We start from the raw sequence: 27,365 nt of genomic DNA, 5'->3' as shown, positions 1-27,365 counted from the left end.
ATAAGTCTTGAATATATCTCGAATAAATCTTGAATATATCTTGAATAAATCTCCGATAAATTTTGAATAGATCTCGAATAAGTCTTGAATATATCTCGAATAAATCTTGAATATATCTTGAATAAATCTCGAATAAATCTTGAGTATATTTCGAATAAATCTTGAATATATTTCGAATAAGACTTGAATATATCTTGAACACATCTCGAATAAATTTCGAATAAATCTTGAATAAATCTCCGATAAATCTTGAATATATCTTGAACATATCTCGAATAAGTCTTGAATAAATCTCCAATAAATCTCCAATAAATTTTGAATATATCTTGAATAAATCTCCAACAAATCTTGAATATATCTTGAATAAATTGAATAAAAATTTGTCTACGTATTTTTCTCGTGGCTTAGCACATCAAGTCTAATTGGATCGCGGAATATAATTTACTGTATACACCGCAAAGCATACCACAGCACATGGTTTTTTTTAGCGATGATTCGAGCGCATCGTCGCGTCCTTTCTTCGTTTCGATAACCACCAGCCATGAAAACAAGCACAGCAGAAAATTATTCGAATATGCGACGGGGCGGTCGGGGGAGGCGATGGTAGCACGCGTAAAACAGCAGTAAAAAATTGGGGGACGTAAAAAGCGCGGTCGTTAATCGTGATCGACAGGGACGTTTAGCGCGCGCGCCGTTTAATTGCTCGAAATGATGCACGCGGATACAATGCTTGCAACACCGTCGGATTGTGTTCATAAAGTATGATCCTCGTACAACGGCTCGTGACACCGCTAAGCGTTTTGTTCCAGCGCTGGATAATACTTTTTTCTCGAAACACGTTCATTTCAGCCCGCAATGCCAAACGAATCTCGTTTCGAGGTTTCATTTATCGAACCGCTCTACGACCGTACACTTGCGCCGGTAAATTCGATTGAAAATTCGTCCTTCTATTTCAAGTGGAATTTTTTTTTCGAAAAAAACGTTTTCGAGTGCCACTGAACTCGAAGGATCGGTATCCTCACGAATGAGTGGAGCTACTCGTCCCTCTTTCATCTTCTCGTCTTACGTCTTTCGAAAGCACTCGGCTCACAGATTAGAAGGACTCTCGCCGTGGAAATATTTAGTTACGCGTCTTATCGAGCACGACGGCCAGGAGTCAGCTTTCAAAGTTCCCCGTAAGTCGTTTGGGGCAGTCGGTGAGGTACAAATGAAGACGATTAGTGGACAATCGGGGTGACCGCGTGGAAAGCGGAAACGAATTTCTCGCCCGGTGAAATTCCCTTTCGAAAGGCTCTTTCTCTTGGCTGGCTCGCGTACAGCCAGCGTTAAAGCTCCTTTGAACCTCTTCTTCTTTTTTTTTTTTTTTTAACGGAGAAATATTCGCCCCCGTGACGAGGATACCCCTCGGAAACGTAGTCGACTTCGAATGACCTGTCTGGTATTCGAAACTATAAGAAAGGAAGTTCCCTCTCGCTTGGGGACCCTCCGATCTCCTCGTACTTCTTTCTTCTCCTACCCCTGGCTCCCGTCGTCTCCTCCTCTCTCGAGAAACGCTCGTTGAAAAGGGGTACGTCTTCTTTCGCGCTACTTTCTCGCACTCTCGCCGAAACGGAGCGCGCGAGGAAGAGCCTCGACGATAAAGGAGCAACGAGAGAATTCATCGACTTGGCTCGGATCTTCTTTCACCCTCTCGGAGACGAGCTTATTTCGCGCAACCTCGACTTCCTGCCGCCCCTACGTCTTCCAGCGCAATCGTCTACTTAACTTCACGGTGCCGCGATCTTCCGAGAAATACAGTTGCGAAATACGCTGATCTCGTTCGCGAGTCGACGTGTATTCACTGATGTCGATCTTAAAATGTGATTGTATCTTCGTGCCGAGGTTAACGATGGATTCGTGATGTCCTCATCCTCCCGATGAAAACGAGCCCAAACACGACCTCGTTTGGATCACTTTTTGCCCCCGGGCCGAGCGGCACCGGTTTGAAGTTCGGTCAGCGAGCTCAACTGTCGCTCGAACGTAAGGCACGTAGACACTGGTGGGGGATGAATCTTTCGCACATATCTGACGTAAAATTACATTCCTCTGCTTTCTCCCAATATTTCTTGCGTGTAATCCAGTCTGATCCTGTCCAGTCCGGCGCGACTACGTTTATCAAAGCATTATCTCTGAACGCGTGAAATTATTTTCCCAGCTTTCTTCGTTTAAATTTTCCGGGAACAGGCTCGTGGCAATCTTGCAAACAACGATGCGATATTTTTCCGGGGAGCCCCGGCTCCGCCAGGTTGATTCATGAATTCGCGCCGATCATAAACTCCGCGGTAATGGCGAATAGGATACAAGATAATAAACGGTCTTCTGTCTCGGTCGAGTCGAGCAAGTTTTCGCGAAAGATGTTCCGCGCGAGTTTATCTGCTCGCACGTTAAAGTTAAATTGGAACAGCGACGACAAAAGCTGTGGCCCACATCGCGGAGAAGGAGAACGCGGAGAACGAAACGCGAATATTATTAACGACTTTTGTTCGTAGTTGCGGCCCGTTGCGCGTTTTCCCGATAACATTTTCATTTTAATACGTTCGGCGTAAATCATCCGCTGGCTGGATGAAATATGGAAATTTCGGGGCACCGCGATACGCTGTCGACAGGAGGAGACGAGAGGTGGAAACGAGAGGAGGAGACGAGACTCAACGAGACGTTACGAAATACGAATTCGGCTTCCTCGTGCTCGCAAGGAAAAAATCTTGCCCCCTCCGTCGCTTCCTGAAGAGCAACTAGAGCACGTCGATCGAACATTAAACGAGGTGCGGTGGAGATTTAGGCGTGGACTGACAATGAGAGAAAGATTCTTCTTTGTTAGTGGCGAATTAATTTTGTGGACGACGGAATATAATATACGGTATAAAATAGACAGCGGATATTGAATTTAAATATATTAGGTTTACCGGAAAGTTCTGTCCGTTCCGGTTGCAACAAGTTTTCAACAAGTATGCGCATATTCATTAGAAACGATATACAAATTGTAATCATCCAGGCAAGATGTCATAAATAATGATAAAAATTATATCATTCGATCAAATTTATTCAAGGTATGAGAAATTTATTATTTCGCGTTTTTCTTTAAAACGGACAGAACTTTCCGGTAGACCTAATATATGTTTTGGGACACCTAAAGTAGAGATGGGTTATAAATATACTGCGGACTTTATGCATTTATAACTTATAATAATATAGATAACATACATAAAATATACATAATGTATGTTGAATATATTCCACAATTAATATAATAATATTGTTTTATTTTATTTTACATAAGTGCACATATCTTTTAATTATGTTTATATCATAAATGCATATAATCCGTAGTCTAGCAACTTCAACCATTTCCTTCGCTACATCGATTAAAAATAATTATCCTCTCGCCGTTGCCTAATGAATCCCTAAAATTGAAAGTCAAGACCAGTCGAAGCATTTCAGAAATTAATTATAAACGAATCCCCTCCAATGAGATAACAATTATTCTGCAGCTTGGAATTACTTTTACACAAAGAAATCACCCCTCGGCGGGTTCCGTGCCGCGATTTCGGCCGCACCCTGTATTTCATGCGCATTCCGACCACCCATTTGTCTGATTTCGGTCATGCGACCCCCGTACCTTCTTTCGTTCCTCCACCTTTGCCCCCCACCCCTCTCCGCCACTTCGTTGATATTATTTTTTTCGTGCGCTCTGATTCGCGCTCGGCTCCCATTTAAATTCATTAGTCCATTCACAATTCCTTCTTTGTTCTTGTCACCACCTCCCCCCCCCCCCCCTCTGGCCCTTGTCACCTATTGGACGTCCGTAGCTCTCGCGCTTCTCCTTTTTTCTCGAGTCGTGTTCGAGGGTCTTTCATTAACGGAGGACGACACTCCCCGGAGTATCTTAAAATGTGCGACGATCGCAATTAACCCTTCCTCCGTATTAAAAACCTGATTGAAACCGTTAACTCGTGTAAACGATGGTTATCTTTCAATCATTAGTTTGTACGAATCAGACTTATTTCTTCGCTATTCGTCTTTATAAATTAAAGACGACAATGGAATTAAATTCTGGCGCTCTTGTATTTAATTTTTGATAACGATAAAAATATATCTCGATAAATATATATCGATGGTAAAAATATATCTCTAGCTACGTATAATTCGTCTAAAGCAGCTTGGAAACGTAAAGGTGTCTCCACAATGAATTCATTTCACTCACACATTTTTTCAAATTAAGAGCTTTTAAGAATCAAATTCTGGCACTCTTATACTTAACTTTTAATATCAATAGCTCCCCGGTGAAAATATATTTCTAACTACGTATAATTCGTCGAAAAGCAGCCCGGGAACGCAAAGGTGTATCCTCGATAAAAATTCTATTTAAGTCCAGGATAGATTCCGCGTCAGCACTTCCTTTTCCAGAAAATCGTTCGCGCGACCGAGTGTCGGGGGCGCGAGTGGACGGAAAATAAATCTGGAAAGTACAGCGGGGTAGCATATTTGAAGTCATTCAATTTTTTCGACGTCAAACGCGAAACGTATTGCTCGGCATTGCCATGACGGATGGTGTCCTTTCTGCTGACAAATGTCAGTCACTCCCTGTGTACCGCTCTTAATAAAAAAAAAAAAAAAAAGTTGTAACTGGTGGCAATAAAGTTCAGCGGAGATTGATTGAGATTTATGGTAGACAAACAGTGTTTTCGCCCGCGCATGTAAACACCGCGCCAAAACATTTCAAGGATTACGTTTTCTAAATTCAGGGGAATGGGCCAAAAACGACTGGCGAAAGGAATATAGGACAACCCGTGCAGCGATGTTTTGACAAAACTCCTGATTCATCGCTAAAGTATCGGAGCTTTTAAATAACTTCAGCAACAGACACTCCAGATCTGACTAGCTGGACGATTTAATCGAGTTAACGATCTTCTAATTATTTTCGGCGCTAAAATGCGAGCAAACGTGTCCCGTGTCTGATATAACTTCCCGGTATAAATGACAAATATTTTAATTCCACTTATCAGCCCAAAGCGGAATCCTCGGAGCTCGTCCGCTCGGAAATAAACGGTTCGTAGTTACCTCCTCGTTCCTTTAATTCAGTTCTAACTTCTCCTGACGGAGTACAAATTGCAGAAGCATTAATAACCACGTGACGACGGATGACCCGGATATCTCGAAGGTGAGGCTGTCAAAGTGATTTCGCCGAGACCCTTCACTGGCGAAAATATCGAGTTCGGGAAAATGAAATTGCGGAATTGTTTGGCTCGTACCGGCATTGGCAGGCCTGTTGCGAGGCCGTGGTCGGTGATCCGTGGACGAAAAGGTTGGTCGATTATCGTCGCGGCGTTTAATTTACACAGGAAAAGAGGAGTCACGAAGAAGAAACAGGCGGCCCCTGGTCCACCGTGGGAGCTGAATTATTCATGGTTCTGCCATTGAGCCGATGATAAGGAGGGCTGGGGAGCCGCGGTGGATCGTAAATTTCAATTTACAAAACTGTTAACCGTCCGTTCGCGTTCGGTTCCACCTGCCATGGCGTGGCTACTTTTCGACCATCTCCATGCGCGTATATACGAGACGCGTCTAACGTCCAGCCATTCTTTCACGCGAAATTGAAGTCGAAATGGAGGGGAAAGCAGCTATGCAAATGCAAGGGGTGTGGATGCGAGTTAAAAATTCGGTCTAAAGGATCTTGTTAGGAATGTCATCTGTGGGCCGCAGTTCCAGGAAACGCGAGTTACTATGCAATTTTTGCTCCTCGTTGGCTTTTTGTCGCAGTAAAATCGAACGCGAGATGGTTCCCGAGGAAAAATGTCAAAATCAGATCTGAGATATCCGAGATAGAGTGCTTATCAGATCTCCAATTACACCGGCACTGGCAGGTGCTACACTAACAGAAATTTCGCGCTACGAGAATTACCGTCAGGGTTGCAAACGCGTTGAGTCAAGAGTGACGTCACGTTGAGCGAGGAAGAACGCTATATCGTTGTACCTTTATCTCTTGTTCCAAGGCTGTTATCGAAACCTCAACGCGTTGAGCCAAGAGTGACGTCATATCTTTATCTCTTGTTCCGAGGCTGTTATCGAAATCTCAACGCGTTGAGCAAAGAGTGACGTCATATGCAACGAGGAAGAAAGCCACATCGCTGTATCTTTGTTTCTTATATCGTGTCCTGCTAGCGAAGCCTCAACGCGTTGAGCGGAACATGACGTCACAAATCGCCGTATCCTTGTTTCTTCGCTTAACTTACGGCAACACTATTCACAATTTACCACAATTTCTGCACCATCTTCGTAAAGAAGTGTTTCGAGACAACCACTAGATCGAATTGAAAGGAAACGTCCGTTGCGAGAGAACGACTTAATGCCACCGCCTTTTTCGTCTATTTCAAAGGGTGCTTTGGCCCTGTCGAGGGGCGCAGAGGAAGGACAGGACAGGCAGAGGGGGGGGGGGGGAGGGAGGCGTGCAGGAATGAGGAACGAGGACGGGAACAGCTAGAGCAAAACAATTACCTGCCCTTCCTGCTCGCCAGGGGCGCATTTTCACCCCTCAAAACGTGGGAAGGAAAGCCACCGCTTGAGGTATACGAACTACCCCCTGTAGGGCTCACGCACACGCGCCCGCCCAGAGGACACCGAAACGGCCCACGTGGCTGTGTGTCGATCCCCGTGCACGCATAGGCATTCCTCATTCTCTCGGCGGGCATTAGCGCGACCCCATGGGAGTCGGCTAGGGTTCGTTTTATGGGTACAACACGACGGAAACGCGGTAAAACAGACAGGTGGAACGGAACGTGCACGTATACGGGCCCGGTGACAGCCGCGAAAGAGCGAGGGAGATCGATGCGTTGCGGTGGAGGTGTACAAGGTGGGGCGAAAATCGCGATGCAACCGGTTGGACCAGGTTTCGCTCTGCACTACTAGCGCCGCAGTATTTCTGCTGGTCGGAGTGCCCATTGCTGAAGTAGGATTCGGAGATGCTTGGTGGTCAGAGACCATCTCTTTTTTTGTTGCGCTAGTAAAACGTGGAAGGGGTCGATACTTGCGAATCCTACTTTAGCAAGACCAGGTGCTACCACTGTTAGGTTACGGATCAGCGATGCATCCAGGTGCCGGGCTACCACTGCTGCCAGATGGTAGGCATTTGCCCCTTGAATTTACGCTTTCTCTAAGTAAATGATCCAGTCTCTACCGAGTCCCAACTCGACGGACTGTACCGACGAGTGTTTCGAATATCTATGACCACTGTCACATACACCAGGAATCTTCTAATCCTTTTCCAAATCTGAAGAATCTCATCCCGAGGCTTTTCTCCGCGAGACATTCCTTCCTCTCACCTGATCCACTAACAAGGATCGATCACGAGCCCCAGTCCCGCTGGCGATGAACTGCACGACCTTCCACTTGACACTATGGGGGGGAGTCAACTAGTTCAACGTACAAGCCCGGCATATTCGATGGAATGATCGAAAAATCCACGTGGCTCTCGGTATGTACGTCGGGTAACCTGGTGAGGTTGTGCAGAACGAGGCGATCGAGAATAGCATCGGGTTAAAGGCGCGTGTGCCGCCCCCGCGGGTACGTAGCCTCTAAAATCGCAGCGTCACAGTCGCGATATTTATCATAATTCACGGTAGCCGACATACTTTTCTTCTCGTGAGCTCGTGAAACGAGAATTTCGCCGAGCTCCCCGTCTTCCGGCCGCTGGTCTCGCTGCTCCCTGTCTCGTCGCCCCTTCCCACCGCCATTTTCGCCATCCTTCCTTCCTTCCTTCCGTCCTATCTTTCCTGGCTGCTCGGCTGGCCGCCTCTATCTTTTCTGGCTGATCCAACCTCTCCTGGGCTGCCTGCGCGGAATAAAGAATAAAGCTGCGAGACCCGTGCCCGATCGCTATCTATCGTGAAAGAGTACGTCTACGTCGTTGCTGGCGGTGTATGGTGGTTGGGTACGTGGAAAGACGAAGGAGGAGGAGGAACGACCGAAGGAAAGGGATGCGTTTCGTCCTGGGCCAGGCGGGTCACTCAGTGGTCGGGCTAGTAGAATCTGACGGCGCCAGCAATAGCGGCGCTAGTAGTCTATGACTGTGGTACGTCCCAAGCTCGCGAGTGCGAGTGATAGCGTGGAGGAAAAAAGCGGCGAAAATTGCGTCGCGTCGTTTCTGAAACTAGTAGTTGTTAGCGAGTCGTTAAGTGAGAACCGTGAGGGTCGAGAGCCGAGACGAATTTGTGTGTTTTGTCATTTCTTTCCTATATTATTTCCTACATTCATATATATGTCAGCTTGGAGATCAGGTTCCGGGCTCAGTTGTGCGAGGATCCGCTTGTCTGCGTCTAACACTCGCGACACGGAACTATAATAATCCACGACGGACTCGCAATCAATGAAAAGGGACCGGATAAAACAACCGTGCAAGACCTGGTAATCCATAAGTCCAAAGCATCAAACGCTATTCTAATTTTTATGCACGAATCGTTCTCAATACTCGCGAACCAGTATCGCGTTCTCTCGCGTCGAGCCCCAGGGGCTATTACGTGAGAAATTCCTGTTGCCTCGCTCCGAAAACAAAAGAAGCACGGTTTCACACAGCGCGCACGGTGCGTTCCGACGGTCGACAAGCAACGTAATTGATTAACAACGGAACGGAAACTCGCACATTTCCGGCGGTGAAGTGCACCGTGTACGAGCAACAAATTAACAGCACTCGCTTAATGCACCGGCATCGTTATCAGCGGTGAATCGAGATTTGAAGTAGCCGGGGAGCCACGACGAGGCGAGTGATCGATCGTGCCTAAGTGCAACGAACAAATTTGTTCTTTGTGTGCTGAATCATGCGTCGATAGAACGACGATACACACCCCGTGCGTGTTGGCAACCAAGAAATTCGTGTGCGAAGTGGAGTGCCCGTGAACATGCTCCGCGGGGATGAAGCTGGGGGCTGATCTTCATCCTTTATCCCCGGCTGGAAGCGTTATTTCCGCGCTGAGCCATGGGAAGAGCTTTTTCAGGGTGGCGTCGGGTAGTTGCGCGTCTGGAAACTTAATGTTGGCGGCGTAATAAATTCCTCCTATCACTTGCCGCCGATAGTGACGCGGGACTCTCAATAACTGAGGAATTTCGTGATGGTTCTTTAGTCAGTCTGTTAGCTGAATTTTATGAGTGTGAAATAACTGCAGGCTTCTTAGTTAGTTAGTATATCCATTATACCTACGGTGTTTCTCAAGTTGAGACACGGTCAAGCCCGGTCCGGTATGATATAGAAATTCAAACTGTTCCCGATGAATGTATCCATTTGTTCACGCGGGTTTGAACATTTCGGGGCACATCAAGCCTCGAGGACTGACAGATGCTTTGTTTCCAATCGCGCGAGGCGGTCCTCGTTGCGCACTAAACGTCCAGATATGGTTTACACCGGGAATTCCGTATCCTGGTCGCGACTATCATGGGGAGCGTCCTATCTTAAACCCTCCGAGATAGCCACGCACGGGCTCGTTATCGTTTTACGAATAACAGTTCTTGAAACTGGCCGCGCGAGAGCGTAGATACGCGTCCTGTAATCAACACGTTCGCATCAGGTAAGGATAAGTGTCGTCCTGAACGCGTCGTAAAACAACCCGCGCGCAGGTGAAATACTGCGGCAGGCAACGTTGTTCCCACTCCAAATATATTATTTACGCCTTTCCGCGTCCAGCGCCGGCAGCGCGGGTCTAGGCACGAGGAAGCGTATATCCTAGTTACTTTTTAATTCCGTGGAAATCCATTCGAGTGATTAATGGGGATAGCCGGTTGCACAATTCCACCGCCTTTCGATGTATATTTCAGTTTCAATCGAGGTGGCACACCGCCGCGGCCGGTTAGCGGTATAATCGTTAGACAATTTCACGCTGGAAGGTGTACGGTGCTTTGGACGCCGTGGAAACCGCTGGGGAAGAATTGACGCGAGAAATCCGCGGCATCAAAAATTTGTGGGAATGCCGTGAGAAATATGGGAACTTCGCTGGCGATGATATATGATTGTTTACATTTTTTTTTTTTTTTTTTTTGGCATTTTCATTACTCAAGCGAAAGGCTGCGGAATTAATAGGAATAAATAACGCGCGATGTATTTGAGTGCGTTATTACTTATAGATTTGTTGCGAGATTAAACTTATTGGAACGTGTCTACTTATCCATATTATATTCCTCCTTTTGCCTTGGATATTCCAGGATCGACGAATTAACGCGTCTTCTTGTTTCTCGATTAATAATGGCGGGATTATTCGAGTACCGAGAACAAGAACGGTACGCTGTCGCGAATGTTGCTAGGTCCGTCCCCCGTGGGATTCACCGATGTACCCTACCCGGGATTCGATAATATTTCAATTGACGAGAGAGGCTTGATGAAGCCGTCCTTCCAGTTACAACGGAGCAAAGAGACGAGTGCATTATGCTGGCTGCATTTATCAGGAACGTAACGCCTTTATCAAGCTGTTCATCTTATCGAAGACACGCTGTTTCGTTTGGACGTGCATTCGTATCGTCCATTCGCATTAGTCGTCCGCTCGAAAGTGTCTCGGCGAACATAACGCGCCGTTTAAGTTCCACGAACTCCATTTATCGACAATCGCGTAAGTAGCGATGGGTGCGAGGACCGAGGTTCTAAAAACGGATCCTCTTTAAACCCGCGGACTCTTTATCGTTCGTGAACTCGCAGGACTTGTAGAAATTGTAGAATTCGTAGGATTCGCAGGACTTTCCGTACTCGTGGGTCAGCTTCAAGATCACGAATGTCTCGGAATTGATGAATAAATGTTTGAATCCAGAGAAACCGGTGCCCGTCGCTAGCGTCCCCGGATCGGTCAGTCTACATTGTCGAGATTAGATACGTCCGTGCGTATTCAGCTCGAAATTATCGCTCATCGTCGAGCAGTCCATCGATCTTAGTCACGGTGCTTCTTTTCCAATCGCGGTGGACGTTGTCGAACGGTAAAAAGACTGGACACGGTCGAAACGCAGCCTAGTTTGTAGGAGTAGCAAAAACGAGGCGAACGGACGGTGTCTCGGGCCATTATAGATTTGCCATTGGCACACACGCCGTAGGACGACTTTATTTAACAGTCGTCGCGGAAAAACGCTGACTGCAGCTCAACCGAGCTTTTTCCTTCAACCCTTTTCTCCGTGCAAGTGGCGTGCTCGGAGAATGGATTCCCTTTTCGAGTCCGTGGCGTCGGTGTGATTAATGTCGCGCACGTGCGATAAGACGGTTCCGTGTCGATATTGAGCAGCGATGACACCGCGTTCGGACATCGTCGCACGCATTAAATCGCTCTATCGCCTGCCCGATAAGCATAAGAAGTTTGACGACCTCTGGGATCAATGAAACTCCTATTTCCCACCGGTGGCAGTCGGAACACGGGGGCAGAAAATTTAGGAGCCGTCTTTTTGCCGGAGCTACTCGCGATAATAGTTCCTCCCGGGAAGCTGAACATTCGAACGCAGTGTTTGAGAACACCGAGTCACTTGGGCCGCATCCCGCGACAAGAACTTGGCGATCCGACCGGCTTCGATATTACTCTCAGACACGAACGCGCAAGAAAGGCGCTAAAATTTATGACCCTTCCGTTCAACAGCTTCAGGAATGCGCCCGGCGATCATTGGAGCACGTAACTATGTCAATTGACCGAACGAGGGCAAATGGGAGTCACAGTGGCGGTGGAGGTATGTGAAAATCGACGGTCAAGGTCCGCCCACGTTATCATATCAATGAGCGCAAGAACGTGAATCGTCGAAATCACGAGTCGACGGTGGCTCACAGAACACTGGTATGACATAGAGCTTCGTTACGTTGGGATTTTGGTATACCAGTGAAGTTACATGGTTCAATATGGACTTTTCTAGGTATAGTAGGTTAAGATTTACGTTACCAATTACACCTAACCCAGACCTAATCCAGATCACTAGTATAACCTAGGGCTTCATTACTTTGGGATTCTGGACTACCAATGCCGCCAGATGGTCCACTAGATTTTCTATCAATTGTAGCTTACGATTTACTTTACCAATCCCTCGCCTTTGACGATGAGTGCCTGCATCGTACCAAGGACTTCAGGATGTCTCATGGAATGATGGATATATCACTCGCACAGAGCCATACGACCCACGATTCCACAGGGCTATTAAATCTCGCCTGGTAGAGAAAAACTCCTTCCGAATTCTATTTGTCTTTCCCAGCCCTCTTCGTGGAAGGGTGCGTCCGGCCACTTCCGTCGGTTTTCTGAGCCCGTCTTCCAGTTCCGGCGACCAAACGCTAATCGGTCTAGACTCCCGCTCTCCTGGTTCTGCCACCCTTCCTGCCCTACGAAATCCTCCTTTCCCTACGCCAAGTCTTCCCCAGCGTCGCGAGGGAACGCTTGCCTTAGCCCTCGAAACGTCTGCCGTTGGAGGATCTTGAAGCTCTAAACGTCGTGGTGGCAGGAGTAATACATAACCTGATAGATCCGTCGTTACGCAAGTCATTATGAAAGAAGTCGCCAGTGCAGGGCCTATAGAAAGTGTTGGGGACCAATGGTAGGGCAGCAGCATACTCGTTTCGCATGTCGAGCGATCCTCCTCTTCCTGGTGCAGCTCGTTGCGTGACACGCTGATCACCAGGTGTATTGTATTAGGTTCACCGAGGACATCACTCGGAAGCGATACAATTGGAATCGTGTCGTTATATTTTGTCGCAGCGTTTCCAGGAAGTATAATAGAACCTCGTCCATAGGGGCACTCAAGTGCCTTCCAGAGGCATCCTCCTAATTGGGAGGCGATTAATTAGGGGCTGCGATTGGCAGAACGCAATGAATTAATGATGAGGCATGCAAATGACTTAGGAGATTTAAAAAACGCCTACCAAGCCTGAAGAAGAGGGTAATAGACGCAATGCAGGGTACGAAGATCTTCTTAGACCTTCTCAGCGCATGGTACTCAATCCTCCCGGACTTGGGGATGTCATCGTTCAGACCAAGGACCCCAACTCCTCCAAGGTCTCAACTCCTCCCGAGGAGGCAGCTCGAGCAAAGCAACGTGGCCAGGAAAGGAGGATCGCATCGCGAGGAAACGAGACCAACAATTGTTGGTATCTGTCCCTATACGTGTTAATTAACGGCGCAACGACGGTGCACCAGGAAGAAGGCGCGGGAATGCGCCAGGACTGTTCGATCCGCGAAACGGATACGGGAGAGGTTTGCTACCGTGGCCAGGGTCCTCGGGAGGCTGTAGACGTTGCGTGAGATAGTGCGCGACACGCAGCCGGGACGAACGCTCGGTGTCCTGGCGATCGGGGTCTCAGCGAGCCTGGGACCAGATCTCTTCGGCATCCCCCTTCGTGGACGCGGGACCCGTGCACGCAATGCGCGTTTACTCGCTAATCAATGCGCTATCGTGCGAGGAAATTTATAGATCCGCCTGTAGGTGACTCGTAATCTAATATAGGATAATATATATTCGCGGATAGTTGGCCGCAGGTGGCTGCTTCGGTAGCATTCGCTGGGCGCGCGTCTGGTAATACAGGTCTCGCTATCTCGCGCCGGTATCGAATGGCGGCGGGATTTTTGCCGGTTTTTAGCCTGTTCCCCGCTCAGCCTAATTGAATGCTCGAGCGAACGTTAATCGATTCAAATTATCGGCCCGCCCGGAGAAAAAGGAACGCGGTTTAATTTATTAACGCGCGGCCGGGGATAAACGCAGCAACCAGGGAAGACAGAGGCAGGTTCGCCGCGGTCAATTCTTCCATTCCGCGCTGGCTGCCCACACCCCTCCCACCGTTTCTTCAAGGTTTTGCGTCACCGAGTTGCAGTTTATTATAACGTAATATCCCGCGCGAGCTCCGGTTCCGAAAAACGAAACTTTCATCGGGGTTGTCGCAGAGCAATGTACTCTGACTGCCAATTAATACGAGTTTCAAGGGCCAGTAGTACTTTGTCCTGGGCCAGCTAGTGGACTCGTCAGTAAGGCTACCTAGCAGGCCCGTGCCTTAGACACAGGCATATTTGGAGTTCGCTCGGGAAGGGCTTATACAGGGTGACCGAAAACTCGGGAAGGAGCCGGAAATGGGGGGTAGCTGAGACGATTCTGAACAACAATTTCCTTTGCAAAAATGTCGGATGGGGCTTCGTTAAGGAGATATTAAGCGAAAACCCCGACCAATCAGAGCGCGCGTAGACCGTTGGAGCGGCCGCGGTAGCGTAGGCTACGCGCTGGCGGCTGCGCTTGCACGCGAACAAGTGACTCGACGTGCATCGAAGCATCGACCTAGCGCGTAACCTTCGCTACCGCGGCCGCTCCAACGGTCTACGCGCGCTCTGATTGGTCGGGGTTTTCGCTTAATATCTCCGTAACGAAGCCCCATCCGACATTTTTGCAAAGGAAATTGTTGTTCAGAATCGTCTCAGCTACCCTGCATTTCTGGCTCCTCCCCGAGTTTTGGGACACCCTGTATATGAATGTAGGCGGGACGGCATGCTTGTAAGAAACGCGCGTCCTCGCGGTTTCCCTCTGGCGCTGAGAAGAGGAGGTGTACCGTCTCTTCGTGCACTGTACCGTCACTATAACACTTCTCTATTTTTGTTTTCAATTAAATATTGACACGGTCTTTAGCACGAACTAGTCACGAGCATTAGTGAGAAGTTTCAAGAAGTGTTGCTCTTCGGTTCAATGTTTCTGATGATGCATAGGACAACAACACCAAGAGACGAAGCCTAAACTCTGATCGTCAGTTGGATAGCTTGGTATCGGGTTAAACCCGATAGCCGGCTAGGCAGTTTGAGGAACCGAAACCATGCGGATCCGGGCGCAGAACAAATCGCCTTTCACGAAAACTTGTCACGTAGTTCGAAGGAGAAATGAAGTTTCATTGGGAAGATAACTATGAGCGGTAGTCTATCTTTCTACAAATTGTACCCACGGAAAAACTCGCTCATAGGGGAATTTATGAAGGATAGAGGGTGTAAGTTTTCTCATTCGTCGTCATTGGCGGTGGCGTATTGATTCCAGCAATCACCGAAGTGTCGATACACCATCGAAAAATAGCGCTTCTCGGATAATCCTTTCCCGACGGCGGGCGTCCCAAGGGTGGAAGGACGCTGGACGCTCGGAGGAACGAAAGAAGATCCTTTCCCGATTAATACACAGCGCCGTCTCCGTGTCGTCGAGGGTCTCGGGCGTGTTCCGCTCTCTCTCTCGGCCTTGGACTTCCTCTTAAGAACGTCGAAAGGTGAAAAAGAGAGGGAACCGCGGAGGGGTTGGAGGTCCAATTCGTATCTAGTGTGATTTCCCCGGGGTAAAGTCGACCGATCAACCGATCGAGTGGGTGGTTGAAAACCGCACTGGGAAACCTAATATCGGAGGGGGACTCTCCCCTCTTACTTTCATGTCGAGAGATCTGTAAAACCCATAAAAAGGTATATTCTCGGTCGGTGTTGCTTTGAGCGGGACCGCGAGTTAGGGCTGTTTCATTTGTGCGCCGGTTTCGATACGATTCATGGGGACGCCGCTTATTTCGTTTAATCCGTCGATCGAACTTGGCCACCCGCCCTTTTCCCGCCTTTTTCTTTCGGTAGGGTGAACCGTTGCCCGTGAATACATGTCCGCCTTTGCGCGGGGGTGAATTGCTGAAGTATCGAGACGAGTTTTATTGTTACCGTCCGCTGTCGACGGAAACCCCGCGAATGGTATTTTCTATACATCTCGATTCTTCCGCGTTCGAGACTTTCCAAGTAGTTACGACTACGATTTTCAAGGTATTCGGACCGTCTGAGAAGTTCGTGACTAGATTCTATCGTTATTAGCAAACGGACCAACGATCTCGTAAACATGCAGCGAACAACGATTCGCGCAGCGTTTCTATTTTGCTCTGGTTCCGCGCGCGCGCGCGCGATGCGGTTACTATAAAATAGAACGCGAATTTTATAACGACGCCGGTCCACGCTACGCGGATTTTTACGCGTTCGGCGCGATACACGCGAAGATTCAACATTTAATTTAAAGGGGATAATGGAAAAGGGGTAGCGCGCCACCGCGAACATCCCCCTATCCGAAACACGAGCCCGTAACGGCGGAAAACATAACACCGGGGCAGGCACGCGCGGTTTCCCATCTCCTACACTCCCCACCCCTGCCCGCAAACTACCACCACTTTCGACCAAACTTTTCCTGTAACACGGCTTTTCTCCGTTTTCGGCTTCCGAGTGAACGAGACACACGGAACCGATGATTTTTCGTGGAAAACCCTGGCGGGGCCACAGTTTGCTTAGGAGGCGGAGATGTTTGGTTAACATGTGTGCCTAATGGCCCGTGCGAAATGGATTTTTAAGGTCCCCGTTTTAAGATGGGACATGCTCGTCCCGCGGGCGAAAGGAGGACGAGCCGAGAACCGATCGAAAATCGATGTCGCACGGCGAGCAGGCTGAAACCACGACGAGCCCGTGATCGAAAGTCGATGGAGACGACGAAACTGTTATCCCGAGCACTCGATGGACACATAATGAACGTTCGATATATGTCCGTCGGAGCGGCGGGACGTGAATATTATTGACGAGCCGCGACGAGCCCCGATGGACATTTCCGGAACCTCTTTTCGAGATTTATGGGACGATCCCGTCCTCTCTGTGTTCGCGCAAACTTTTCTGCGACTAAAGATGCACTTGCATGTATATTTTTGTACGTGTTTGCATGTCACTCAGGTTCTCTTAAACTAGCCTTGCATTCAATTGTTCATCGAGGCAATTTTGACCCAAGTTTAGAATCACTGGTCTCCTCCAAGGCAGAGAGAAGTACACGTCGCCGGAGGTTTGAGAACCACTGATCGCGAGACATTTAATAAACTAAAAGCACGAAACGAAACGTTTCATAGTTATCAACCGCGGAACAAAGGGAATGAAGCAGCAGCGCAACAAAATGCAGAATAGTGGAACTTCCGTTCCTACAAACTCGCGTTCTTTTCCCTTTGTTTCGCGGAGCTTTCCACAAATAATCGATCCCCCTTCCTTCTTCCGATGCAATATAATGATATACCTTCTAGGAATCTTCCCGTGTATCCACCTGCCTACATACGTCTGCGGATGAAATTGTCTGTCGAAGTGGCTTACAAATATATTACAATAAGGACGCAATATTCCAGGAACGGGATCGTATTGGCTAACCCTGAACCGTCTGGTTTTTCCCGGTTTTTCCCCCTGTCGCCAGCTCAAAGAGATTCGTCGCTACTTCTCCGTGCGTCATACACTCCTCCACGTCGAGTACACTTTGTAGCATCCACGGCAAATATCATTTAGTCGATACGCGGGTCTCTTATGGCGGATGTATTTCGAGGGAGTACGAACTCGTTGTTTACTTCGTAATTTTTCGCTAAAAATAGGTCGCGCACAAATTCCCATACCTCGCGTTACCTCCTCGAGGGGCTGTGCAAGTCGAACGCAATCACGGGAGAACAGCGACTTGTTTCCCCGTGTATTCGAGGAACACTAGTGGACGGAGCTCAGCCATCGCGTCACGTGTGAAATTGCCCAGTCAATTTCATTAAAAGCTGCAGCATATGTCTCGCTTCTCGTTTTGCACCGCCTTGAAGGTGGACGGAGGATTCGAATCGCAGCGTTGCAGGGGGTCGCTGGATCCCGGGATCTCTGTCAATATTGTCCCTTCTGCCCTTTTTCACTGTGAAAGAAGACCGGGGGGAGGGAGGGGGGGGAGAGAGAGAGAGAGAGAGAGCAGGAGGTGCATCGGCGCACTATTGTTTGCTCTAGGAATTTTAAAAGCATTAATACACTTTCCAAACACCGCCAGCCAGTCTGTTAAAAAGAAAGGGAAACAGACTCGTCGAATCGTGCACGGAATCACGTGATTATAGTCTAGGGGGGGGGGGGAAGGGAGGCGGAAGGAAGGGTCGAACGTTGAAGTGTCAATCAATGGACCGGAGAAGTCAAATATTTGCCCTACCAATTATTCCGCTGACACGCGAGTGGACGAAAGACGAGACCTAGCCTCTATCCAATGCCCACCCCCTTTCTTTCCGCCTTCAATTTTTAGCTCGCGAATATATACGCTCCCTCCCAGGGTCCTCGAACGCAATTTATTCTAACGTATAATTTCCCTAATTACATCAAGTGCACGCACAGGCGCGTTACACTTGGCCAGCGGAGGCCTGAAGAGTGAGAGAATCGATTTTCTGGCCTAGCCCCCCCCCCCTCTCTCTCTCTCTCTTCTGCCTATCGTCTTGTTCACGCTTTACGCGTGACGTATCGGGAAAGGGTTGGAGCGGCCAGGCAAAAGAAAAAGTTTCGAACACCGTCCGACGCTACTTTGCCTCAATTAATGCACGCTAACGTTATTAATTAATTCCGAGCACCGGTGGAACACAGTTGGGGGGGAAGACAGAGACCGATAGACGAGAGGTCCTCCCGTCGATCTGGCCTCTCGCGTCGCATTGGAACGGGGGCTTCGCCCCCCCCCCCCCTGCGTCTTAACTTCGACATCAGAGGCTCCGGAGTCCCCCGATAATATCTGCAGGAGAGTGCTCGACAATATTATACGTGCGTGGTGTTCAACCCCCCTTCGTCCTCCTTCACCACCTCACATCCACCCCCTTCCTATCGGGGGGTGGCGGCTACTTTAACCGTACTCGAGCGTAGCGAGAGTGTCTACAGAGAAAGCGTCCCGCCTAACTGTCCTCGGTGTCGACTACTGCTAATCGAATTATCGATCCCTGTACCGGCTCTCCAAGGGAATATTAGATTTTCGACGAATTTCAATGCGCGACGCGCGGAGCCGCTGTCGCGACTACGCGGGCTTCTTTCATATTCCGTCGCTCTTTGAGGACGCTTCGCCTTTCGGTTAGCTCGTGATTGGGGGAATCATACTTTCAGTGGACTGTACTCTGATCGTCGAGAGCGAAACTTGAAAGAAAGCTGTCGAAGATGGGGTTTGGGACTTTCGGTGGCGCATATTATTTCGGGCAGTGGACAATGGCGGACGATTCTATTCCCGAGTGTTTGCACGTAGCGAAATTATAAATCGCGGAAACGTATTCGGGGGCACTTACGAGCGAGCAACATGTATATGAGACATCACGTACGTTCGTTCGAGGCACGTTCACCGGGCGGACAAGTAGAAAAGAAGGAAAACAGGGCGACGGATACGGAGGGGGGGCGGGGCGGGGTGGCGAGAGCGTGTGCGGACGCGTATGTATACGCGCAAAGAAAGAAAATGGGGGAGGGACGGATGGAAAATGTCGGGGGAAAAATTCCAATATGCCTCGCGACTCGAACGGCTGTGCATGGAATGCGTTCAAGTCCTTGATTGTGCTTCGAAAGCATATTTTTCTCGTACTTCCGATATTGCAACGGCGAGTTCCTCTCTTTGTAACTGGCTGCGCCATTCGGTTCCACGGCTTCTTCCTCTTCTTCTGCTTCTTCCGCCGTCCCTTTTCATCCGAGACGTCCCAGCCCATCTGCTTATAGCCGGAAGATGTATTTTTCGGTGTCGCATGTGGGCATGACGGCGGAAAAAAAATTGTCCTACCGTTGTGTGTCGTGGCTGTCGTGTCTCGTGGCGGGGGGTGCGACCGTGGCGCGCTCTATCTAGAACGCATCCAACTTCCGCCGAACGGTGGAACGTATATCATGCGCCCGCGGAAGACACCCATCCAGCTCACTGAATTGCGGCTTTATTGCGGCGAGGCTTGTAATACCTTGCCTCGAACAACTTCCGCCCCCGCACGCGCGTCTAAATTCCGCAGAGGAACGCGTACCACGTCGTTGCGGACATTTTACGAATAATATATCTGAGAAATTATAGACAATATAGGAACGCCGAAGATCCTGTACCCTAACGCGAACAATTTTCGTTTCAGGTGATGCATCACTGCCGCGTCAAGTTTCCGGCCCAACCCACAGGCAGCACGACGGACGCATCGCCATCTATAATGTCCGTGTAACGCGCCGACAGTCGTCACCTCATCGCACAGAAGCCATCTAGGCAAAGAGACCATTGTCCTGACGGAACCAGCCTCACGCTCCCAAAGAGGACGCGACATTTAAATAAAACCACATCAGGTGCTCGAACATCTGGCAAAGGAGCAGCACACTCTGAATCCGGTAAATGACTGTCGCTGTATCGTTCGTGGACGTCCGTTCCACGGCGAGAAACACGTACCCGGTCGGGTACGGTAGATACTAGGGCACAGACCAGCGTCAAGATAAAGTCAGATAGGGCGGTCGCCCAGGATGAGCAGGAACGGGCGGTGCCGTTAGTGGTGTACAACATCTCCTCGGAAGGGCCTCTGAAACAAGTGGGGGGCCACACACACGGCCCCCGAAAGGGCCAGCTGGATGGTCTAGCTGACGAGCGGGCGTCGTCGGTACCCGTTTCTAAGATCGGCTCGGAGGGCATCGACCAGTCGTCGAGGGAGGACCTCGCCACGACCTGCGGTCCAGGTCTCGCGGAGGCGGATGCTGGACGGGTCCTCAAAGTGGACGAATCGAAGGGCTGCAAAGCGTCGAGGATCGAGTGCAGCGTAGCGTCTAACGGGACGCCAGCGTTGGTCCACCAGTGGCATCGTCAGGAGACATCCAGCGTCGCGTTGGATCTGCAGTTCGCCGTCGACAGCGCCGAGGTCCGTTCGAAGCGGCCTAGGAAGACGTTGGCGGATAGCGGCGAGACGATCGACAAAAGGGGACACTGCCCGACGCACAGGCAAAGGACGCCCGCAGCCGCCATCCCGAGGCATCGCTCGGACAGCACGCGAAGGGATTCCAATCGATCGTGCCGTGTTCATGGTCGAAGGCGGGACAGATCACGAGGAAAAGCCACGGAAAGACAGATCCAGAGTTCGAGGGATTTGACGGCCAATGAGCTCGAGTGCTCGGTCATACGCTTGGAACAGGACCCCATCCTCGAGCCAGTGAGGATCCTCGGTTGCCCACCCGCGGAGGGACTCGAGATATCCTCGTTTCTCGAGCCAGCGCCCAATTGCCTCTATCCAACCATCAACGTCGGTCGAATAGCGACGACCGAGGCGGCCTGCTTCAGCCTCTACGAGCCCAACATCCAGCCGAAGAGTCGCGTAGACAGCATCGCCAAAATCCTCGAGGGTCCCAATCGCGCTGTGAAGGACATTAATAGGAAGATCTTGGCGATGGCACGTGCCATGGCGCCTGCATGGTCGCTGCGTCTGCTAAGCGTCAGCTGCGGTTCCGTGGTCTGCGCCTGGGGACTTCTGTTGATCCTGTCCGTGCTGGGCGGTGGCGCCTCTCACGGTACCGCCCTCGGGAGTTTCGGTCTCGGGAGTTTGTCGGGGACGATGGAGGACATGAACAGTGTTAGATGCCCTTGGTTGTGTACGTGCAACGGTCAGGAGGTCGAGTGCTCTCACCGGGGACTGACGCAGATACCTGAGAACCTGGCCACCTTGCTCCTCGCCGAAAAACTGTAAGTTAAACCTACTTATCGTAATATTAACCTACAACCTTACCTCCGGACTTAAGACTTCGTTAGGATTCGAACACTGGAATTAGACAGGATTCTCTCGCTTAATGGACCAAAAAAAGATCGATGGGTACGCGTTTACTGATCTCAGGATCGAGTCGTACGAAGGCCACGTTATTACGCGTCTCATTTCCCGCAACGGGGTTTTTTTTTTTTTTTGCAAGGCAGATGAAACACAATTGGATCCAAGGTACGCAGCTCGATAAACTCGCGTGGCCCTTACACGGCGGTCGCTCTTTCGAACGGATCGAACCACCGGCAAGAAGCGTAATTTAAATGAAATTGCTTTCAGTCGGATGTCGATGCGTGGAAAGAGAATTGAACGGCGGTCGTTAAGCACTCGCTCACATATTTCCTCGCGGTGGGACGGCCGGAGGAACGTCGGTTTAATAGTTTTGCATTTCCTCGGGTGACGGGGGTTGAAGGGGCCGCCAATAAAAACGCAACGATTGCAATAAAACGCGTTACAACGGTCGCGGGAATAAAACGTCAAGGATATCGTATCCTCGAAGGGCGCCGTCGTTCCGCGTTTTATCGATGATATCGCGTTGGACACTATTACCCCGCGCGAATGTCCACAATTTGCGACACGAAAACACTTCACCCCACAGTGTTGTAAAATTACTGAACGCGGATGTCGGACCGCGCGCCGGTCTTGTTTAAGAGCTCCTTACAGAGATGTTTTTAGTAGCTCTCGCATTAGGAGATCCTGGACAGGTCATGAGCTTCGGGTTTTATTAATCTACGTGTAAAACCGAATGGAAAATGTGAAATGGAATTTTTTCGTGCGAGGTCTGTTCACGAAGAAAACGTATTCCAAGTTGTTTGGGGTACGCGGCCGGAGCACGCTCGTTTGCAAACTCAATTTCCTCGGAAATGAAGGGTTTTACAAAAAAATTTCATACCACATTTTTCATTCGTTTTTGAACGTAGGATCGGCCTCTTGTGCTACTTGTAACAGAAGTTAAACTGCATACATGAACTACCGCTGCTTTCTAACACTCGGTCTCTGTGCTCGCTAAATTCTCTCAAGACTCCGGTATGTACACGCTGTTCAGTTAAACGAAACAGACTCCACTCTAAAACCGCACCGAAGCAGACTGCACTCTTCTCGACACGCACTGGCCAAGCTTAAGGACTCTCACCCTTGCGCAAGCCGAAGCGTATACACTCACACAGCTTGGCCTCTCCGCCGTACACGCATTCCTCGAAACCCTATTTCTGAATATTTCCTTCTCTCGCCGAGATCTCTCTTACTCCCACGACAGGACAGAGTAATTACTGGCGACATTCGACGGTCATAAATTAAGAGGCGAATATCGATGCGCGACAATTTCACTCGCGACGCGTCGCTTCCCCGATAAAAGATCGCGAACGGGTAAAATAATTTATCAAACCAACAGGCCGGAGGAGGCAAGGGGGATTCCTTTTCTTGTTTTCCTTTACGGCGATCGAGGTTGCACCGCGGTAAACCCGCTGTAACGGAGGCCCATTAATGACGATCGATTAGCATACGATTAATATGCCGTCGGCAGGCGAAGGGATACCGCGAATAATTAAATCCTCGAAATACATTATTGCCGACGCGCTGGCACGAAAGCATAGTCGCGAAAGGAACGCGAAAAAACTCGACACGCGGAATACGTAATTCCCGTTCGAGATGTTTCTTTTTTCCACGTGTCGCGATATCTCGCCGGCTTCGGCGAAGATCGAGGCATTAACCTCGTTGCACGTCGCTTCCATCGCAATCGAGGATAAAAAAGTTAACGATTACCGCTTTCGAGTGACAATTTTTACATCGCTTTCAGCGATGGGATCACGCCACCCTCTCGGCTTAAATTTTATGTTAACGCGACGATGTTCCGGGTCGAGATAAAAATAGCTGCCTACCGCGCTTTCAAGTGAACCTGTGAGTACGTCGCTCGAAACCGCGTCTACGCGCGGGTACGAAGTTGTTCTATGGCGTATCGCCAGTCTTCGCAACGACTATCGAGCGTAAACAAGATTTCCAACCTCGAGAGGTTCTACTTCCAGAGTAATCCTATCGCAAGTGTCCTGGTCCGTTGAGAGTCACTGTCCTACCTGTTTGGCCGTAGCGACCCGATGTCAAGATAATTAGGGACTCGAGCGGCCAGATTTCCCTCTTCGTAACCCCATCTAAATCTGCGGTTTGCGGACAGCTAAACAATCTCGTGTTATACACGAGTGTAGGTACATCGATTGGTAGTGACACGGGCCATCAGAGTTTCCAGCGAATCTCCAGGGGTTGCTACGCGCTCAAGCGCGTGCTGATCCTCCTGTGCGCGACGCGTCCCCGCAAGTGGCTAGTTTTAACGAAGCCGCCGAGCTTTCAGAAGCTGTTGCGATAACTCCGGCCTGGCCGCGTCGCGGAAACCTCGATCTCACTTTTTAACGACGTTTGCCGCGATGGAAGTTTCACGATGTACGTGGCACTCGAACTTTCGTTTCAGAACGATCCCAGCTGCCGGCTGACACGAGTGGTTTTCGTTTCTCGACGTCGCAACTTCGAGGTGACCTACTCGAACGCTGGATTTATGGGAAACGTGGTGGTGGTACGGTCGCATCGGATAGGACGTATCATTGCGCCACCTGACCTCATTCTCGTAACTAAAAAACTAATCGCTCGACCTGATCTTGCTACAGGTTGATCGGAGTCACCTGAATACCACACACGTCCCTATCAATCAGGATTGCCCAAACAAACATCTGTAGCGATTCGTTTTTCTTGCGAGGCACTCGAGTCCGGAAGATCGATTATCTGTTTCCACAGGCGCGAACCCTTTGGGTAATAGTTAGCAGCGGTAGGGGTGCTTATGATTTTTCGATTAGGCTGCGCAAACAGCACGCGGCAAGAAAAACAATCGTGGCCCGGGCTGAGTGGTCCGGGAAGCCCGGTGTTTTCCCAAGCGACGCCCGCTCCGCGTTTAGGCCTACGCCTAACCAGGAAATATGGTCGGCGCGGGTTTTAGGCGGTGTAAATACTCGTGCCACGTGGAGGACAGGCGTAGCCCGGACGATCGATAACTCGCGAGCCTGTGTAACTCGATTTTTCCAAGGAGCACCCGACGAACGAACCCCTTGAAAAGTTGCGCGAAACATTAACTCGAACTCGCCCAGACGAACGCCTCGATGTCCTGAAATTGGCTTCCTTTCTTTGAGACCCAATGCGCGCAGCTTCTCGGAGATTCTTCCCGCGAGGGGCTTAATAAAATCCATCAGGTGATAAGCAAGCTAATGATCCAAATTAATCGGATTTACCGCGCTCAAAGAGGCAACGAGAGACGCGTCGGCCCGCTCGATTATCCGAGGAATGAAGAGCGGCTGAAAGGAGAGACGGGGCTCGGTTTCGCGACGCGGCGATGTAGCCTTTGGCCTTGGACCCTCGAATTGTAATTAAATTTTTTCGTCGCGACGACCCGTGGCCGGCGACGCGTGAAATGGAGGAACACACGCACCACACCATTCGGATTCCTCGAGCGCGATGCGGTGGCCCGCATACCTACCTACGCCGCGTGAAACTGCCCACATAGAAACACGAAGTAACTACGATAACGATAACAACGATAACAATTAATTGCAAACGATGATTAATTTCGGGCTATAATGATACTTCGGAGGCACCGTATCAGGCTCGTGGTCTGAGAGTCAAATAGTCACTCAACACAGCGTACTTAAACGTTCGCACTTGTTTGGGAGAATGACCGGAGCGACGGTTGATCGCGGACGAACTGAGCAAGACGTTAGCAACGCGACCGTGTTTTGAACCGATCGGTTATGTCTCTCCTTGCGTCTCCTACTCCCCCTCGAGTGGATCGAACAGCTCAGGTTAGGCGACTGTTTAGGCATACTCGCTGATTGTTTACTTTGACAGCCGCACGTGTTTTCGCTTACCGTATCGCTTCTATTCTTCGAACCGTTTCTTTTGTCTCTCGTTTCAAACTCTTATTTCTTTTATTGTTTCCCGAGTCAAGTTCGAGACTTCTCTCGAATACTCATGAACAACCCTCATGATCCTACGCTTAGGATGCTCGCCGGACACGAGGGTTTCCGCGTTCTAGCGTTGATCGGCGAATTAGTCTCGAAATCGTTCGCGGTGGACTTGGGAGCAACTCGGCGGTTTTCATCTCGCAGTTATTTTCCGCGGCCGTGCATAATACCCGGGGATGGGCATGGTATATGGTAACTAGTCGGACGGGAGTTGCTGCATTTTGCTGCCGCAGAAACGGGGAAACGCTCGGCTAACCGCAAATATTTTACGCCGCCTTCGAGCGAGTCTCTCGTGTGTAGCTTCGTTTAGATGTACGCAGTCGCGGAGCCACGCTGTCTCTGGGCCTGGCACGCATCCCCGGGACTGCAGTGTTTGAATTCCTCGCACGTATGCTGCTCGAAGTTGCGGAGAATACGTCTAATCGTGTCGAACGTCCGTGTTGCTTTATCTTCGATTTTCTGCCGAAGAATTTCGCGGTACTTCGGGAGTGGCATTCCTGCGGCGCATTAAGCACCGGGCGTATAGCTTTCGGTTAGAATCATCAGGGGGCGATCGGTATTTGGCCAACGGTGGCACTTAGTATTCGGTATCGAGCATTCTATATTCTATACTCGGTCATCTAGGCAAGAATAGTCTCCAACTCTCTGCTAGCTACTCGGAATAAAGGAACTATTCGTGTATCGTTTCGCGACAATTCCGACCGGTAAAGGAATCAGCCTCTGTTTTATTGAAACACGAGTCCTGTACATTTGCGAACAGAAGCACGTAGTTTCCTCCGTCATCCCAATCTAAACAAACGCAAATAGGTCTATTATTGCAAAGAATGGATAACGGCCGAGACGTAACGGCTCTCATAAACGCGTCCTCGTTTTCCGTACTGCGAATTGCTCCGCGCAAATTGAACGAGTGCGACAAAGCTGGCTCGATGAACGCGAACCACCTATGCTAATTTTACGGCGCGCTCAAAAGATGCTTAAACTGTTCTAAATGTTCGAGAAGACGGTCCCGGGTGTGCCATTACCGGTCGGAGTCTTTGCCTGTCAGGGCCCCTCAACGCTGTAATTAATCCACCGATCTATAATTAAGTCTATGATAAACGGTGTGTCTGAACGATGATTAGCATTATTATTTATAATAACACGGCGAGCTGTCACGCGTAACGCGCCTCTCAGCGTACGCACCGGCACCGGACAATTAATCACCACTCAAACAACAATTACGCCCGATTATATACCGTCGACTGATCGAGATGTATTGTAATTGGTACACGTTGAATCGACTAGGCGTTCGTACACTACCGTCGAAAAGTTTCTTCCCGCGGCTGGAGATAGTGAAAGTGTAGCTTTAGCTTCCCAGAGTTTCGGTTAAAACCAGGCCTTTCCACAGTCAAATCTTGAAACTAACCCTCCTCGCTGCTTTTTAGAACCATGGTATTCTGGCCATAGATACATTATGTTTTTCCACGGAGAAGGATCGTGCTAAATCTCGCCGACGACGCGATTCCTTGGAAGAAACCTCTCCGTTGGTCCGACGGTAGCAAGTGTTTTGTCGGTCCCCGCACTTCTCGTTTTCTCCCCCGCGCTTCTTCCGTCAGTTTTCTTTTATTGTTGTCTGTTTGGAGCATACCTACGAGTGCACTTTCATCGAGCCAGGGCGAAACTTCCATTAGACGCTTTCGGAGCCTCCATCGGAATTCAGGGAAGGGTGTCGATACGTCTGGCCTGCACGATTCCCTACCTGAGGTCTGTCCGGTCCATTCTGATGGTGAAATTAATGGTTCTTCACGCGAGTGCCCGGGTCAAACAAAGAATTATCGAACGGGAGAGGGGCGGGAGGTTGGCTG

At 49.7% G+C, this 27,365-nt stretch overlaps 2 protein-coding genes across 2 annotated transcripts in view; one reads left to right on the top strand and one right to left on the bottom strand.

Annotated features, from left to right (window-relative positions):
- Positions 1 to 27,365, bottom strand: part of LOC128893903 (uncharacterized) — a 380,105-nt gene that overhangs the window by 41,179 nt on the left and 311,561 nt on the right. The gene's annotated exons all lie outside the window — the stretch shown is intronic.
- LOC128894494 (uncharacterized) overlaps positions 20,132 to 27,365 on the top strand; it is a gene marked incomplete at its 5' end in the record, with an annotated part of 31,845 nt that continues 24,611 nt past the window's right edge. The window contains one exon of the mRNA XM_054156255.1: positions 20,132 to 21,456. Coding sequence (XP_054012230.1) covers positions 20,132 to 21,456 — 1,325 coding nt within the window. The remainder of the gene's footprint in view (positions 21,457 to 27,365) is intronic.

This window comes from Hylaeus anthracinus, unplaced genomic scaffold (genome assembly GCF_026225885.1).
Source record: "Hylaeus anthracinus isolate JK02 unplaced genomic scaffold, UHH_iyHylAnth1.0_haploid 0, whole genome shotgun sequence".
Taxonomy (NCBI): domain Eukaryota; kingdom Metazoa; phylum Arthropoda; class Insecta; order Hymenoptera; family Colletidae; genus Hylaeus; species Hylaeus anthracinus.
The sequence above is the reverse complement of the archived record's forward strand: the minus strand, read 5'-3'. Positions and strand labels throughout refer to the sequence as shown.